Source organism: Moschus berezovskii, chromosome 7 (genome assembly GCF_049115385.1).
Source record: "Moschus berezovskii isolate FMDL1 chromosome 7, NW_MosBer_1.0, whole genome shotgun sequence".
Classification (NCBI taxonomy): Eukaryota; Metazoa; Chordata; class Mammalia; order Artiodactyla; family Moschidae; genus Moschus; species Moschus berezovskii.
Genome location: NC_142466.1, coordinates 30313313 through 30333270, shown reverse-complemented (window position 1 = coordinate 30333270; position 19958 = coordinate 30313313). Strand labels below are relative to the sequence as shown.

Genomic DNA, 19958 nt, shown 5'->3' with positions numbered 1-19958 from the left:
TTGTGTCATATTTACTTTTTCCGACGACCCTTATCAGAAGCCTGATGTACTCAAGCTCTATAATTCACACACTCCAATTACCTACCTAACTACATACCCGAGAGGAATAACCAGAGGCGTAAAATGCCACCCTCTTAAAAAGAAAAATAATGGGAATGATTAGGATTTAAAATGGACAGGCTCATTTCTAAGGACATAGTCACAGATAAGTAGCAACAACACTGTGCTAAAAAGAATCAGATAGGGTTTGTTTAAAAAACATTCCTGAATAAATATATAATAAATCCCTAACTTTAAAATAAGTTGTATGACAAAAGCCCACTTCTTTACCAAGATGCATTTACTCATGAAGTACTATAAATGGTCATTCATTCCAAAGCTGGCCCATCAATATCTACTTAACCCATAATAGATTGACACGCAGTACGGCGTGGAATGAAATGTAGTAGACGCTCTTGCAGAACTTCAGATGAATGCTGCCCTGTACAAAATCCAATTCTTCCCTACAACGCTGTCAGGTAGAGTTTATCAGCGAGAGGAGACATCTTGAGAAGTTACCATCTACATACCCTTCATATAATAAGCTCGTGAATGCAACACTTCAAAAACATTTCAGTAAAACTAAAGGAAGGAAATCCTAAAGAATGCACTGGAGAAAAAAAAAGGGAAAAAATATATAATAAAGAAAAAACAACACCACCCCGCAAAATGTTATGGGATCTGAACTGTCTACATAATATGACACAAGGAGTTCAGCTAAAGTAGCTGATGGTCCCAGCAGCACTCAATGTTAAGTAGATTTTGACCCATCAAAAATGTTTGTCTGTGCAGCTGACTTTGTTGCAAGCAAACATTCCATGTTTATGAGAAATTCCACTTAAAAGGCTTCCCTATCCTAGCCAATTCACATAGGCAAAAACTTACCATGCTAATTATCATTATCTTAAAAAGAAAAATCCATCTATTACCTACATACAATTCAAACAAAAATATGCTTTTAAATGAAAAATATGCAATTTGAATGAGTACATCTTTTCTATTAATTTTGACCTTAAAATTTGGACAATATAGTTTTTAATGTAACTTTCAATACACCAAAATAAAATTAAGGCACTGTTCTTAACAGAAAATAGTTTGGGTCTGGATTGTTGTCGAAATAAATCTGAACTGTGTAGACTACATATGCGTGCTAATTTGCTTCAATAGTGTCCGACTCTGTGACCCTATGGACTGTAGCCCAACAGATTCCTCTGTCCATAGGATTCTCCAGGCAAGAATACTAGAGTGGATTGCCATGCCCTCCTCCAGGGGATCCTTCTGACCCAAGACTAAACTTGCATTATCTCCTGCATTGCAGGTGGATTACCGCCGAGCAACCAGGGAAGCCCAAATAAGACTACAAGGCAGTTCTAACCAATAGTGTAATTTCAGACTCATACCTACTTAAAATATTGTTTGCTTACCTCTTCTTTTCAAACCATGAGTACACAGTGAGGTCATTAAGGTGCTTCATTTCTTTTACCTCTCTCAAAACACTATCGTACTTCTTGACACACTAGGAACTAGCTTTTTATGGGAAGGCTTTTCACAAGAAGACAGTATCACTTACCCCTCCTGCCTTCAGCAACTTTCTTCTGAACTCCTCTGTGGGGTTGTTGAAAGTCAGTTTTTCACAGCGGAGGTGATTCACTGGTGGATGGCCTTCAAGATGCAGGAATAAGTCATAATCAAAGCGAACTTTCTTAGGTTCTTCCTAAAAGTTAAAAAAAAAAATAAGAACACAGAGAGTCAGGCATAAATAGAGATTTAGAAAGGAAAAGTTTACTCCTGATAAGGATCAGAAAAGATCCAGAGGTCTAACAGCTGTAGTGTCAAAGAAGTACTGGGGGAAAAAAGTCATCATGGAACTAGCTACAAAGCAAAATGGAAACATCTGAAAAATTAGCTTCTTTTCTTCGAGGAAAACTGAAAAGAATAAATTCATCATCTTTCTTGCAATCTCTCAAGAGGTATAACACCGCTGACACAGTCACTCAGCTGGAACCCTAAGACACCCCTGAAGCCACTCTTCCTCCCCTGACTCTACCACACCCATCATCAAGAGCTGCCATTTTATCATTTAAAATATTTCCTGAAGAAGCCCTCTAACCCATACCCAGCATGCTCTTACACATTGCCCAAACCACTAAAAATCCTTCCTCTAACAGTTCTTCCTACTTCAGGATAGTTTATCAGTTCCTTCTTCATTCAGGCCTCCAAATTATCCATATGAAACAAAAACTTAGCCATTTTCACTCCTTGATTAAAGTTTCACAAGTTCCCAATGCCATCAGAATAACAATCTGAGCTCACCTATATGCCACTTAGGATTTTCAGCATCTACTCTTGGTTCCAAATCTCACCATAGCCTTTCCACCCATCTGATGGTCTAGCCACATGCTATGGTTGGTTGCTCCCAGATTTTACTCATTCTCAGTTAACTCTGGGTGTCACTCTTTCTTTACATTACTATGGTCATTATCGACCTCCATTTCTCCACCTTCTGCTCTACCTAGGTAACTTCTACTCATCTCTCTCTATTCAGGTTTTATTGGGAAGGCTTCCTTGAACTCCGATCTTAACTGCCTCTCCTCTATTCTGTGTGCCTCTCTCTCCTATCCATGTCACGTCTTAGAATAACTCTCTTCTTACTATCTCCCTTTACCCTACTGGATCATAAGATCTTTGAAAGTAGGAATAATGGCTGGGTCATCATTGTACCCTCAACAACTAGCTTAATACCCTGTGCATCATAAAAATGCAATAATGCCTGTGAAATGAATGAACATATGGCATTTTCCTGGAGGACAAAACAGTACCATATCCAAGAAAACACAATAATTACAATTCCATGATACTCAAGGTTCTGCTCTCCAACCATTACTTTAGCTAGCTAAACATCTAAACCTTTCTACTGTCAGATTCTCAGGCATCCACAGGGACATGAATACTCAGTATAATAATAACAATAATATGTTCTTCAACATTTATCTCATTTAATTCTCATAGCTCTCCTTAAGGTCAGTTGTCAGCTCTGTTTCACAGATGAGGATATTAAAGCACTTAGAATTTATTACTTTATATAAAACTTCTTGTGTATTATAGATATTAACCGTCTCTGTGAAATGTTACATTTTTTTCATTTGTCATTAGTTTCGCCATTCTACTTTTTTAATAACAGCTATTTATGTCTTTTTAATAATAACTTTATTGAGAAATAATTCACATATCATAAAATTTACCCATTAGGAGTGTAATACTTACTGGGTTTTAGTACATTCACAGAGTTATGAAATTATCACCACCTTCTAATTTCAGATTTTCATCACTCCAGAAAGATATCTCAACCTCATTAGTAGTCATTACCCAGTCCCCCAGATCCTGCATCCCCTGGCATCACTAATCTATTTCTGTTTCTATGGAGTTGCTTATTCCAGACATTTTGCATAAATACATGAACATATATAAAATATGTACATAATCTGTGATATTTTATGACTGGCTTCTCATATTCAGCATGATGTTTTTGAGGTGCAACCATGTTGTTGCATGTGTCGGTTCCTTTTGATGGCTGAACAATAACACATCATCTGGGTATTCTAGGTTTTGGTTATCCAGTCAGTCAGTTCAGTCGCTCAGTCGTGTCCGACTCTCCGCAACCCCATGAATCACAGCACGCCAGGCCTCCCTGTCCATCACCAACTCCCGGAGTTCACTCAAACTCACGTCCATTGAGTCGGTGATGCCATCCAACCATTTCACTCTCTGTCATCCCCGTCTCCTCCTGCCCCCAATCCCTCCCAGCATCAGAGTCTTTTCCAGTGAGTCAACTCGTCGCATGAGGTAGCCAAAGTATTGGAGCTTCAGTTTTAGTATCAGTCCTTCCAATGAACACCCAGGACTGATCTCCTTTAGAATGGACTGGTTGGATCTCCTTGCAGTCCAAGGGACTCTCAAGAGTCTTCTCCAACACCACAGTTCAAAAGCATCAATTCTTCGGCGATCAGCTTTCTTCACAGTCCATCTCTCACATCCATACATGACCACGGGAAAAACCATAGCCTTGACTAGACGGACCTTTGTTGGCAAAGTAATGTCTCTGCTTTTTAATATACTATCTAGGTTGGTCATAACTTTCCTTCCAAGCAGTAAGCATCTTTTAATTTCATGGCTGCAATCAGCATCCGCAGTGTTTTTGTTGGTAAATAGAAATGTGGGTTGTTTCCATTTCTGGCCATTATGAACAACGCTGGTAAATTTCTCCTGGGTATATGCCTGGAAGTGCAATTTCTGGGTCATAAGGTAATTCTATGCTGCATATTTTTCAGGAACAACCTTACTGTTTTCCAGGGTGACTGCACCATTTTAAAATCCCACCAGCAACATGAGGAATTTGTATGTTTTTTAAATACAGTATTTTCTGAAAGTACACAAATAAACAATGTTTTTCTTTTTCAAAAAAGAGTTTCTTATTAACGCGTAATATAACAAAGTGATTTGAACCCAGTTCTTTTGACTAAAAAGTCTTAGCAACTGAAACTGTCAGAATGTAGGCATTGCTGCTATTGCTAAGTCGCTTCAGTCATGTCCGACTCTGTGTGACCCCATAGACGGCAGCCCACCAGGCTCCCCCGTCCCTGGGATACTCCAGGCAAGAACACTGGAGTGGGCTGCCATTTCCTTCTCCCTACCACATATTCATGGGTTTCACCTCTTCATTCAAACTTACCTAAATCATAGTCTCTTCTCATTCACTCACTATCTCTCACTTCTATGACTCATCTGGCAGAAAACCTGCTGCTTCTTTCCTTGATCAGAAGGCCATTCTCTCTCCGGGTGCCATTTTCCTCACACTTACTGGCATTCCTTCCTAGTTTTCATCACAAGCTGCTGCATTTCCTTTTTCATTGACTCTTAAATGCCCTTTATCTTTTCGCAAAGTTCCCCAGGGAGACAACATCCACTTACAGGAAGTTAGTTCCCCCTACATGACCATGACTCCCCTCTCTTTACCTCCAGCCCAGCACCGGACTCCATTTGCTTGTGTTCCAGTCTAACCACACCTCCACTGGGATGAACCGCAGCAACAGCAAAGTCATGCATTATCCTAAACTGAAGTTATCTTCATGTGTCCTTTCTCCTATACTCTATATGATGGCAAACAGAAATTTTACCACTTACCAAGGCTAACATACACAAAAATCATCCCTAACACTTCCTTCTCCCTTACTCATCACAGTCAAACTGTTCCTGAGGTCTGTTCAGTATTCCTCCTTGCTGCTGCTGCTAAGTCGCTTCAGTCGTGTCCGACTCTGTGCGACCCATAGAAGGCGGCCTACCAGGCTCCTCCGTCCCTGGGATTCTCCTGGCAAGAACACTGGAGTGGGCAGGAGCTCTCAAATCTACGCCCTCTGCTCTAGTCACCCTAACCACTGCCTTAGGTTGGACCTTGATCATCCCTCATCCGGTCGCCTCTGTTTTTAAACTTACCCCTTTCTACCACCCACAATGACAAGAGAGTGATCCTTCTAACACAAAAGTCAGATTACATCTTCCCATTGACATAAAAGCCTTTAATGGCTCATCACTTTCTACAGGATAAAATCCCACTTCCTGGTAATAACCATTACAGTCTTTTAATACCTTCCCTTCATTTCCTTTCTGCTCTTACTATGCTCTGTCCTTTCACAAAGGTGAAGCATTTGCTGTTCCCCAGTGTTTCCTACTATCTCAGTCAATTTGCCTTTCACATATAGTCTTCCCCATTGTCAAAAATGTTTTCCCTCCCAGCAAACAGACTCACCATTCAAGACCTAACTGAAGCAAGAACTCCTGTGAAAAGTCTCCCAAACCCTCCCAACCCATCTGAATTAGACATCCCTGTTAGAGCATTCCTTTACTAATGTAATTATCATAATCATTTTTTTTAGTTTATCTGCCTTTTCTCTGAATTGCAAAATAGTCATTATAACCATAGAATTCATTTGAAAAATAAGAAGGACCATTTTCTATCTTACAATTGGGAACGCAAATTGGTAAAGCCTTTGAGAAGACACACTAGCAATATTTATCAACATACTAAATACATATGTTTAACTCAGTAATTCTGCTTCTAAGAATTTCCTCCACAAAAATACTCAAATATGTGTGCAAAGGTACATAAATGTAGATATAGATGTAAAATAAAATGTTCGAGATAGCATTGCTTATAATAGACAAAAAATATGGATAATCTGCATGATATCATTACCATGGAATACCATGAAGTTCCAAAAAGTTGGAAAGGCATATCACTAGGGGAATTAAAGGCAAGTCACAGTAGAATATTAAAATGTGATATATTATGCTCTTGCCAAGCTCTACACAGACGTATTTTTTTATCTATGCAAATGTATGGGGAGAAAACTGGAAAGACCATACCAAATAGTTAACAATGATCAAATGAAGTGAAAGGAATAATGCCTAAGTTTTATTCCATTCACTTTTACTAGCAGTATATTCCTGCACACTTTTTAAAGGAAAAAAAATACACTGATGAATATAATAATTACCAGAAAAAAAAAAGAGTGAGGTAGTAACATCACTTTACAGTTCACATCAGTTTAAAACCAAGAGAAAAGAGAAGAAAAAAAAAAATCACTTTTCAGTAAAACCAAGGCTAAATGACCACAGAAAGTGGCTATCTTTGTATGAATCCTAAGGGCAATTTTCTTTTAAAATTTTTTTATAGTAAGTAAAAAGTACCCATAAATTTGTGTTCTGACCAACTGAATATCTTTCTCAGAGGGCTGACACCAATCTAACGTCAATCTATGCTCAATAGAAAAGATTCTTCTTCAAATCAAACAAGGAAGCACATATTTATTCTCCATATAAAATGAATACATTTCCTAGAGTTTGGAAATCTGGTTTTGGCAACATTAAACTATTCCTCTCAGTCTGCTTCAGTCCTTGACATTTACTTACGTACTTTTTTGAGGACAGAATGAAAGAGAGAGCATGGGATCTTTTCAAACCTGAAGTGCTACTGTCAATTATGTTTCAGTGGGCCTGTTGGTTTAGTTTCTGAAACACACATGATTCTCACAGATATAGGCTTGTTTTATTGCATACAACCACAAAATAAGAGAACAAACAAACAAGAACTCAAAACAAGCACTGAAACTCCACCACCCCTCTTGACTCTGACCTCTCAAATAATGAGCAAAACTGAAGACAAGCTTATTGTAAGCAGGAAAATACTAGGATGGAGATGGGACCACGGACAGGATGATATATACTGAATATGCGGTGGAAGGCCCCTTCCAACACCAAGTGGAGGTCTTTTGCTGCTTTTTCTCATCCCCTAGGAAAACTTGAAATAATACTTTTTTATAAACCATTATTATAATGGATGTTCTTTCTACAAGATGGAGTTAAGTAAACTCCAGGGATAAATACAATGATATACACTCAAAAGAAATGAAATGAACATTCTGGAGAAATGGCCCAGACCTACTAAATTTTCACCCATGGGTCATTTCAGTAGGAAGATAAATAATATATCCAGCTTGGAGATCCAGAATAAACGACAGCAAAATTTTGGTTTCTAAGATACTCTAAGATAAATTAAAAGAGATGACACAGCAATAATTTTAATTAAAGTATCAATAACATACAGAAAAGTACTTAAAATACTACACCCGTGCATTTTCCACTGAGTTTAAACAGATGACAACACTTTCACCATGTTAGTTTGCCTTTTTCTCTAAAGAAATAAAGTTTTACAAATACAGGTCTTTCCATCCCTCTTCCCCAAGTAAGCCATGCCCTTTGGTTCCTGCGCTGTCCTTTCCACTCAGGCTCTTGCACTACATATGTGTGTCTCTGCAGCCTCATTTATTCTTGGCTTCACACGTAAGTGATGGCTGCATACATAAGTGATATCGTAACCGTATACAATGACTTCTGTAACATTCAAGTCATTATTTTTGTTTTATAGACATGTCCATCTTGCTACATTAATTGCTAGATTGCACTGTGTGCATATTAACTCATCAGTAATTAACCCCCATCTCTACAATTAGATATATCCTGGCACAGTGGTAAAGAATTCGTCTGCCAATGCAGGAGACGCAAGGGATGTATGCTCAATTCCTGAATCAGGAAGACCCCCTGGAGGAGGAAATGGCAACTAACTCCAGTATTCTTGCTGGGAAAATTCCATGACAAGAGAAGCCTGGTGGACTACAGTCCATGAGGTTGCAAAGAGTTGGGTACGACTGAGCACATGTATGTATGTATGTACTTTTTCATATTATAAACACTGAAATACTCTTCATTGTGCACCTGGGGGGGAGGGAACAGCAATTATTAAGTATAAAATCTTAGAGAAAATCTAAAACTAGAAAACAGAAATCAACTAATCTGGACACTAAATAGAATATCTACTGAACAGTGGTCAGCCAACATGTCTATTTCACAGTGGCTCCCAAGGAATAACTATTTTCCATCTCAAGTGCATCTTTCTTCTTTCATATTTTAAGAAATTGAAACTTCCTCACAAGTGAATAAATAGTATGTCTTTCAGTCACAAGAGTTGCTCCCCAAATTACCAAGAAGGCTGCATTTGTGTGTGCCCACCTGTTACACACATTACCTGCTGCCTCTTCATCCTGCATTTATTTTCTTTATAAATCAGGTGGATGAGGAAATTCCAATTATTTCTGTAAAGAAGGCAACTTGGCAGTTCAGAAAATACATTTCTCTGGAGAAATGAGAGCTTGTAAAAGTGACCAGAGAAGTTAAAAACAAAGTAGGAGGGAAGATAGTTCATTGCAGCATTTTTTTCAAACTAAAGCTTTCAATGTACCTTTCATACACTGCCGGTAGAAATGTAAAATAGTACGGTCATTTTGGAAAACGGTTTGGCAGTTCTTCAAAAAGTTAATTTAAACACAGAGTTACCACACGACCCAACAACTCCACCTAGGTATGTGCCCAGGAGACTTGAAAACGTATATCCACACACAAACTTGCAAAAGAATGTTCATAGCAGCAGTATTCATAGGGCAAAGATGGAAACAAATCAAACGTCCATCAAATTAAGAATACGAATATAAATGAAATGTGGCATATACAGTGGGATACATCATACAATGGAACAGTATTCAGTTATAAAAAGGAGCAAGTATCGGTACATCCTATAACATGGATAAACCCTGAAAATACACTAAATGAAAGAAGTCAGACACAAAAGACCACACGTTGTATGCTTCCACTCACAAGAACTGACCAGAATAGGATATTACATAGAGAAAGGAAATAGATGAATGGTTTAAAGGAAACAGATTAATCCCAGGAGTTGGGAAAGGAAGAAATGAGGAGCGATTGCTGAAGGATGCAGGGTTTTCTTATGAGGTGATGAAAATATCCTAGAATTAAACACTGGTGATGTTTGTACAATATATTAAAACACACAGAGTTGTACACTTTTAAAGGATGAATTTTATGATGTGTAAGTTATATCTCAATTTTTTAAATGGAGGAAAAAAAGAAAGCTAAAAACTAATTTCTTAAGGGAAATCTTGAAATGAGAAAAAACAAATCCATATATCAGCGTGAAAGCATGTCATATGAACAGACATAAGCACATCCAAACAAATTCTGATCTGATGAAAAACATGTGAACATTTCAGTGGTATTACTACTGAGGAAGGTAATTATTCTGGCAAAGAGTGACTTCTTCTAAGGAACAGAAGTTAAAGAGAATTGCCAATGGAAAGACCTAGATTAAGAATCTGGTTTTAACACTTTCCAACTGTGTGTGGCCTTGGACAAGCCATGTAATCTTTCCATGACTCAGTTTCCTTTCCTGTAGAGGAGGAATAATAACCTCTCAAAAGTTCTTATAAACCAGCTGAATAAAGTAACATATGTAGAAGGTTTAGCAAACTGCCATCAACAAAGTAAATACTCAAATATTTACACAGAAATAGAGTATGTATAATACTGTGTAATACCACCAAATAATGTTCCCAAAATACAAATATAAAGGAAAACAATTTAAAAGGGTAACATGTGTAGGAGGGTCATGGAGCAGCAATGTGGCACATGAGGAAACTGGCTTTTGAAAAAAAAATCTTAAATATGGAAAATAAAATCTACCCCTGTTTTCTACACATTCCAACTTTTCAGGATAGTTTCATTAGAGCTTATTTAAAAGCAAACTATCTCTTAATCACAAAGTGGCTTTTATTGAACTGAAGGCTGGGCTTTCTATACATTGAAAAAGTCAGTGGAGGGATTTTCATGGTGGTCCAGTGGTTAACACTTCGTTTGATCCCTGGTCAGGGAGTTAAGATCCCACATGCCTCTCCTTCAAAAAACCAAACCATGAAACAGAAGCAATGTTGTAACAAACACAACAAAAACTTAAAAAAAAAAAAAAAGCCAATGGAACACAATATTGCAATCAACTATACTTCAACTAAAGGGAAAAAGAAAAAGTTGGTGAGACAGTATTCCAGGAGTGGCTTATCAGGGTTCTCATACTTACTAGTGTTTGTTTACCTGGAAGGCCAGTAAACATGCAGATTTCCAGGCCCCATCCAAGAGATTCTGATTCAACAGATCTGGGATACAGCCTGAGAATCTCATTTCCAACCAGCTCTTGGGTGATGCCAATTTTGCTGGTCCAAGCACCAGACTTTGTGGAACACTAACTTGGATGACACAACATTCTAATAGCTCAATTCTTTTTTTTAAAAAAAAGTGAATTATGTCACTTTGGGGCACATTTTAGGAACTATGATTACCTTAGTAATCAGGAAAGGAATGAAAGAAATAGGGTGATTAAAAATAACAGCTAGTATTTACTAAGTGCTTACTTACATATGAAGCACCATTCCAAATACTCTACATTGCTTTATTTGATCAATTCCTCCTAGCCACTTTACGAGGTAGGTACTCTTATCCTATCCCCATTTTTATAAATAAGGACAGTCAGCCCCACAGAGGTTGAACAATTTGTCCACTATTATATAGTCTGTGTGTTTTGCCATATATGCACCGCTGAAATTTTTAAAATCCAGGAGAATCCATAATATCCACTTGCTGATATAACCGGAGAAGGCAATGGCAACCCACTCCAGTACTCTCGCCTGGAAAATCCCACGGACGGAGGAGCCTAGTAGGCTGCAGTCCATGGGGTCACTAAGAGTCAGACAGGACTGAAGTGACTTAGCAGCAGCAGCAGCAGCTGATATAACTGTATGTATGTGTGTTGTATGTGTGTTTCAGATAAAGATCAGATAAAGAAAAATAAAAGACAATTCTTTGAAAGTCTCAAAATTCTAGAAGCATGAAAATGAGAAAAGATCATTTCACTGAAAAGCCATAATTTCTCTTTTCTATTTTACAAACATATATTAATCTTCTTTTTCAAAATGATAATCACTCTTCTCTTAAAAGAGACATTTAATGAATTTCACATAATCTGACTCCTCAGAACTGAAATTATCTTTCTCTAGCCCCTTCCTCTTTATTTAAGGACAACAATAGCCAAAATTCCTAGAAGACAAATTTAACTCTTATTTTAAAACCATCTAGTGATCAAAGTGCTTATAAATCAAAACTATTTTAAACACTGTTTGGTTAATGAAGGATCTTCTATTGAAAGATTAATGAGTAAAGATTACATACCTTGTTTTTAAAATAAACCTCAATTGGCAAAATGAAACCAGCATACCCAGATTCTTCTACTTTGTAAGGTGGATCTTTGCACACTGAAACATTAAAAAAAAAAAAAAAGAATATGTGAGATGAGAGTTATAGGCAAAAAGACATTCTTCTTTCCTTTAAAAACAAGAAAAATAAATAAATAAATCCCATCCTTCCACCTACATCGTTCTCAATTTTCATGGCCCCTTGCCAAGCCCCAGCTAACTCTCTGAGTTATTCTTTATTTCTTGTTTAGAATCTACAATAATAATATTCCTATATAAATCAAATACGTTAGTTATTTATTCAAGTCTTGATAAGGGATAGAGGATCAGTGTCAGCCATGGTCATGAACAACTTGACTTCAGTTGTTAAACTCTGCCCTAACGCTTTAGGGAAACGGAGGACAGCTCCTTGTGACCCAAAGCTTGAAAGCAACTATCAGTTTCCTAACAAACATACTATCTATGTCTAGTCTGTGATGCATATCACTCCACTCCAAACCTTGCAGTTCTCTGAGACATCCTAATTTTCATATCAAAAAGTGGCAGGCCCACCCTCCTTCCTTAGAGAAATCCCAAACCCAGTATCTCCCAATGTCATTAAAACTCACTATTCTCCATTACCTCCACCAAAGAATATTTACTGAAATACTGTGATACATATAAACACTTCAAATCTATTTATATCATAAGAATACATAAGAAACAATAAGGTTTTTGTATTCTTACGAAGAAAGACTTATTTAGACTTGGGAAATGAGATATGCCCTATGAAGCTAAATATGATTCACCCCACTGAAATTCCCATTCATTCAAAATCAATCACAAGCCAACTGAAACTATTCTAGCTAACACTGCATATTGGTAGTCAATATCACCAAGAAGTAGAAATGTACATGTTGTACATCAAGACCATATAGCACATAACCCAGTTCTGCAGGGCTCCAATCTACCTTTTCAAACTTCCTCCTTTTGTTACCCACCAAACCTCTTATGCCAGAGAAGGCAATGGCACCCCACTCCAGTACTCTTGCCTGGAAAATCCCATGGATGGAGGAGCCTGATAGGCTGCAGTCCATGGAGTCACGGAGAGTCAGACATGATTGAGCGACCTCACTTTCACTTTCACTTTCTTGCACTGGAGAAGGAAATGGCAACCCACTCCAGTGTTCTTGCCTGGAGAATCCCAGGGATGGGGGAGCCTGGTGGGCTGCCGTCTTCTGGGGTCACACAGAGTCGGACACGATTGAGGCGACTTAGCAGCAGCAGCAAACCTCTTCTGCTGCATCCAACTGCACTGATTCACCACCAACAGGCCCAGTATTTCCCACTCATGCTCTGTCCTTCCTGTCTCTCATACTTTGATGCTACTCTTATTATCTTCTGCTAGTTCCAATTCCAGTTTCCTCACAAAGCCTTTCCAGCCCACAAGGTACTGTCATCTCTTCTCTCTTCACCTTCCTGAAGTATTAACTGTCTGAAGCACTGATTTGACACTTAACAGACTTCCTTATTATCACATATTCAGGGACCTCATCTCTAATTCCCTTTCACTCCTTAAGGACAGAAACATTTACTCAGGAACATGAAGAGTGTCCAGGGCTTGGGTATACCTGGATGCCAATCTGGGATCCATCTCGAATTAGCCAGGCCACCTTTGCAAAGTTACACCAGTCATCTGAGCCTCAGATGCCTCATCTGGACCATGTAAGGGTCAAACAGGATGATGTATGTAGCAGACCCAGCACAGGTCCTGGCACACACAAGTTCTCAAGATGCGACAGAAGTGAGGCAGGAACTCTAACCTGTACAATACCCAATGGTCACGTAACTTTTTCCAATGAAAACAGAAAAAAGAAAACAAGTGCAAAGCCCTGGATTTGGATTAGAAGACTGAATCCCATGGCCCTAGACTAAGGATTCTCTAGAGAGCTCCAGCTCAATTCCTTTTAAAAGGGAGGGACAGGTACACAGTGCTATATTTAAAATGGATAACCAACAAGGACCTACTGTATAGCACAGGGAACTGCTTAATGTTATGCGACAGCCTGGATGGGAGGGGAGTTTGGGGGGAAATGGATCCATGTATATGGAACGGCTGAGTCCCTTGGCAGTCCACCTGAAATGCTACTAATCGGCTATACTCCAATATAAAGCAAAAGTTTAATGTAAAAAAAAAAAAAGAAAGGGAATATGAGTTACATAAATAACCTTTAAAAGAGAGAAAGAACACCATGTATACATTGTAAGCACGACTGTCAGACTCAAGAAGACTATATATGTGGGGAAATACAAGTCTAAGGCGTTTTTAACGCAGAAGATGAGGATGATGTACTTAACAACTGGTTAGACATTCCATGAATCCAAATACGATTACAAACAGTTATACTGAAGACAGGATTTTAACATTAGGCTATCTCCTGTAGCCCACTTTAGGAAAATTTCCCCAAACTGACATCAGAAGAAGTAAATGATGAATGAGGTATCTCACCTGACATTACAAGCTTCTCGAATAAAAAATGAAAAAAGCAAAGGGACTCAGAGTGGCTTCAGCCCATCATCCACTGACCACCTGCCAACCTATCATGAATTATCAAATACCCTGAACGCTGAGTGGGGCGGGATGCCACTAAATGCATGGGCACCCCCATCCCACCCCACCCAGAAAGCTAGTATTACACCCATGACATTTCCAGGCTGCAGAGCCCCTTTTCAGAACAGCAGTTTCACTGGCCAGGTTGCTTGGGATTTAATCATGCCAATGTCATTTGAAGGAAGTTTATTCCATGGGCTGCTGTACATGCCAGAGAAGTCATAGCTGTTCCTCTATACACCCTTTTGTATAGTTCATTTTCTCTATTCTGCATGCAAATTGCTCCTATTATAGAAAACAGCTGTTAATGAGCACAACTTATAGTTGATGGTCTTAGTTTTCTTTTTTTCCCACCCTCTAAAGGAAATGATCTGCTATGTATTACTGTTCCATAGAAGTCTGGTTTTATAAGAAACTGTTTACCAACTCATACCTCAATTATTTTTAAATGCAGTATTTTTCATCAAAACGAACAATGTCTGTTTAATACCCTAAGTTCTTAATTAGAAGCAAACAACAGAAATGTTTTATTCACAGTAAACAGGACAGAAAATCAGTAGCAGTGCAAATACAAACTTACAGTTCTAATCTGAAAAAAAGTCAAATTGGGGGAAGTAGTTTGGTTTATTTATTCAACTGTTTTAAAATCAGAATCATTAACATGAGTCTCTAACCCTAAGAATCTATTAAGATCCATGTAATAAGATGCCAAATGTCATAAGTTATTGAGGGTATACCCATCTTTAGAAAGCCATCAAATTTTTTTGGGTGACGATAAAATGAGAGATTCATATTCACTTTTAAATTATATGCATTAATTCAGTAGAAATCACTGGGAACTCATTCCTGTCGAAATCCAGCCCAGATGTTAGCTCTTTCAGAACGTCTTCCTGTTTCTCTTCCAAGCTTCTCCTGCTGCACTTATGAGGCAGGCTGATAATATTCACTCACTTCTCAGACTCCTCACTAGACTAAGCAACGTAAGGTTAGCAACACCACCATTATTACTTGAGCACCAAATAATAGGTGCTCAATAAATATTGAATTGAATTTCTTAAAGATTCATGCCACTCTTGATTTTGGGGTTAGTCAGTGCAAACTGGTATATGTAGAACAGATAAACAAGATCCTACTGTATAGTATAGCACAGGGAACTATATTCAATATGCTGTGATAAGCTGTAATGGAAAAGAATACAAAAAAGAATGTACGTATATGTGTAACCAAATCACTCTGCTGTACAACAGAAATTAACACACATTATGAATCAACTACATTTCAATTTAAAAAAAAAGACTCATGCCACTCTTTGCTGATCTACCATGGCTAAAGAAGTTGTAATTCCACAAGCAGCAATGAACTGATATTAACCAGTCAAATTCCTCTCCAAACTCCCTACAATCAACATAATATTATAAAAATGGCAGAAGTGATAAAAAGTGTTGCCACAGAGATGTCTTCTCTTGAAAGTTGAGTATCTAATGTGGAACTGGTTCTAAGTTTTGTTAAGGGCATGCCCCAGCTGCCCATCGATAATTATTGCTTTTACTTTATTCACTGTGCTAAGCCCTCTAGAAAGGAAACACACTAAACTCTCTCTGGTTTATGTAGAGACTGGTTATTACCATGACTTTGAGCCCAATGTCCCTTCCAGTTGGACTCCTCTTCCTGCTTCCGTTGCACCACATCAGCGCCCCTAAGAAAAGTGAAGCAGGTACTATGTGGCCATCTTGCTGTCCCCAACTGTTCTGTGCATCTAGGATTAACATCTAGGCTGGGCATCACCCTACCACTGAACATGGCCAAGACTTTACATTCCTGACATTTTGAAAAGAACAGGAATCAACAGTTGGATTTTTTGTTTTCATAAGCACATGCATGCATGTGTGCATGCACACACAAACACACAGATTCTGCCATTGCTTCTATTCAGCCCATTTCAAAACAGGTATTTCCAAATAACAAAAAAAAAAAAAATGTTTTCCCACTTTGTGTCACTTCCTTATTTCCCTGAAAATGTATTAAAGATAACATCAGGCAATTCATGAATTGTATCGTTGAGTTGTTTTTACCTTGTTGACTTTTTTTTTCCAAATTCAAATGCAATTGTGAAAATCTAATTGTTTTCTATGCAATAGAGAACAGTGGCCGCACAAGATAACTGCCCAAATAACTTTCACAAAGTTATGAAGAAGCACGCTAGATACAGTTAGCTGGCTGGGCAGATGTGAAACACATGGCTGCCTCCTCAGGAGTCACCACTCCAGGACAAACTCAAATAGACCTCGGCTGGAAAACCTTCAGCCAACACTCCACAACAAAAACGGCCCTGTCCCTCTTCTGGGTTCAGCCTTTTTTCTCATTGATCCCACTAGCCAATCCTAATATAGAAGCTATGATCAAGCCCCACCCTCACACTAGATTAATTCTGTTATTTCCAATGGCTAAGGTTGTGTCTCAGGCCTCTTTTCATCTCTGAACCCAGCCTACTCTTTATGAAACAGAGTAGAATTAATAAAAATGTAACTTCAGTATGACCTCAAAGGAAGAGATGGAGCAAGCCTGGAAGTTGAGAAGAAATGCCTGGGTGGCAAACAGAAAGTATGAGCCTGAGTTTTGCATCAGGAAAGTAACAGCATAACAGAACAGTCAGTATAAGAAGAACAACTAAAGATGATGAAGATAAAAACAGGTAATATGGAAGAAGCTTATATACTTCCATAGAGAATTCACACCATACACACTGAGAAACTCACATCCAAACCCAGGAAGGGTAAAATGGATAACATATATAAAAAAGGGATTGATAATTTTGAATGTTACACAAAACTCCTAGACTTGGAGTAAGAGTTCACGACTCCAAATTGGCTATAAACAGCTTCATTGTTTGGTAACTTGGAATCTTTATGTGTATACTCAGAAGAGCCATGGCTCTCTCCAGAAGGGGGAGAAAATAGACGATTTTTTTAAATGTATCCACAATTTCAGCTTTTGGAGGAGTTACATCACTAGCCCATCTAGCTGAGGTTAAATCAATACGTTTCATCCAGAGAAGATACAACCACCTTATTAAAATAAGACCCCCTTCATAATCATTTCTTCAAGGATCATATAACAAGCCAGCAAAGAAGTAGAAAATGGCAACCCACTCCAATATTCTTGCCTGGAAAATCTCATGGACAGAGGAGCCTGGCGGGCTATACAGTCCATGGAGCCATGAAGAGTTAGAAAACAACTGAGCATGCATGCACAAACACACAGATTGCAGGACTGTGTGGATCACAATAAACTGTGGAACATTCTGAGAGATGGCAATACTAGACCACCTGAGCTGCCTCTTGAGCAACCTGTATGCAGGTCAGGAAGCAACAGTTAGAACTGGACATGGAACAACAGACTGGTTCCAAATAGGAAAAGGAGTACGTCAAGGCTATATATTGTCACCCTGCTTATTTAACTTCTATGTAGAGTACATCATGAGGAACGCAGGGCTGGAAGAAGCACAAGCTGGAATCAAGATTGCCGGGAGAAATATCAGTAACCTCAGATATGCAGATGACACCACCCTATGGCAGAAAGTGAAGAGGAACTAAGAAGCCTCTTGATGAAAGTGAAAGAGGAGAGTGAATAAGTTGGCTTGAAGCTCAACATTCAGAAAACAAAGATCATGGCATCTGGTCCCATCACTTCATGGGAAATAGGTGGGGAAACAGTGAAAACAGTGTCAGACTTTATTTTTGGGGCTTCAAAATCGCTGTGGATGCGATTGCAGCCATGAAATCAAAAGACGCTTACTCCCTGGAAGGAAAGTTATGACCAACCTAGATAGCACATTAAAAAGCAGAGACATTACTTTGCCAACCAAGGTCCGTCTAGTCAAGGCTATGGTTTTTCCAGTGGTCATGTATGGATGTGAGAGTTGGACTGTGAAGAAAACTGATCACCAAAGAATTGATGCCTTTGAACTGTGGTGTTGGAGAAGGCTCTTGAGAACTGCAAGGAGATCCAACCAGTCCATCCTAAAGGAGATCAGTCCTGGCTGTTCATGGGAAGGACTGATGCTAAAGCTGAAACTCCAATACTTTGGCCACCTCATGCGAAGAGTTGGCTGACTGAAAAAGACTCTGATGCTGGGAGGGATTGGGGGCAGGAGGAGAAGGGGACAACAGAGGATGAGATGGCTGGATGGCATCACCAACTCGAAGGACATGAGTTTGAGTGAACTCCGGGAGTTGGTGATGGACAGGGAGGCCTGGCGTGCTGTGATTCATGGGGTCACAAAGAGTCGGACACAGCTGACCGACTGAAATGAACTGAACTGAACTGAACAGCCAGTACACAGCTGTGAAAGCACAAAGTCCTAACCACTAGACTGCCAGGGAATTCTTGCCATGTCTTAAGATGTCAGTTATCTAGGTGCAAAATTCACCAAAACACTACATCATATACTTCAAAGTTGCAAAAGGCTGGATTTTAAATTCCTCATCACAAAAAAGAAATGAAAATTATGTGATGGAATGATGGTGTTAACTGATGCTATGGTGGGAATCATCTTGCCATACATAAATGTATCCAATCAACATGCTAGACACCTTAAACTTACATAATGTTATATGTCAAGTATATCTCAATAAAACTGGAGGGAAAAAATAAGCCAACAAAATAGAGAGATTACCTTAAACAATGCATCATTAAGAAATATTAGGAAATATTAAATATGTCTTCAAGCTTCTATCTTTCACTAAAGTTGATAGCACTGACACCAGTTTATCCCAAGTTCCTTCAATATTACTCAGTATATAGCACTGCTTCAAATGACTGGCCTAGTAGAAACACATATCCCAGCTAACATGATAAGAAAGAGCAAAACTAAATCTTCAGAGAAAGTTCAACCAAGAGACAGACCTAATTCTTTTATTGAGAATTATTAAATCAAGAGATCTATCTTAAAGAGACTATCACTTTTAAAGTTAAACCTTGGGCAAAATATTTTTCAGAATACCATATTGCAGAAGGTCCATCAGGGAAAGCTACATGGAAAATGATCTCTTAGGGAAACTAGAGAAGTAACAAAGAACCTCACAATATGTGCAGGAGCATCTTCGTTTCAACACTACCACATTAAAAAACAAAAAACTGGTCATTAGAACTGTCAGTAGAAATGTAAGTTTTCAGAGCCACTATGAAAAACAGTACGGCGGTTTCCTCAAAAAACTAAAAACAGAACTACCATATGATCCAGCAATTCCACCCGCAAGTATATACTCAAAGAAAACAAAAACATTAATTGGAAAAGATCCCTGCATACCAATGTTCATAGTAGCATTATTGACAACAGCCAAGGTACAGAGGCAACGTAAGTGTCCATCAACAGATGGAATGACAAAGAAGATGTGGTATACATATACCATGTGAAATAGCACTCAGCCGTAAAAAATAATGAAACTCTGCCATTACAACAACATGGATGAACCTGGACAGTATTACACTTGGTGACGGAAGTTAGAAAACAAATACGTTATCACTTATACGTAGAATCTAAAAATAAAGTAAAACAAATCAGTGAATATAACAAAACAGAAATAGACTCACAGACCCACAGAACAAACTAGTGTCTACCATTG

General features: G+C 38.5%; 1 protein-coding gene across 2 annotated transcripts in view; it reads right to left on the bottom strand.

The window, feature by feature from the left end:
- MLLT3 (MLLT3 super elongation complex subunit) overlaps nt 1–19958 on the bottom strand; it is a 301232-nt gene that overhangs the window by 125988 nt on the left and 155286 nt on the right. For both annotated transcript variants that reach the window (XM_055428156.2, XM_055428157.2), the window contains exons 3-4: nt 11722–11804; nt 1610–1753 (exon numbers count right to left, since the gene is read on the bottom strand). In XM_055428156.2, the coding sequence (XP_055284131.2) occupies nt 1610–1753; nt 11722–11804 (227 nt within the window). The remainder of the gene's footprint in view (nt 1–1609; nt 1754–11721; nt 11805–19958) is intronic.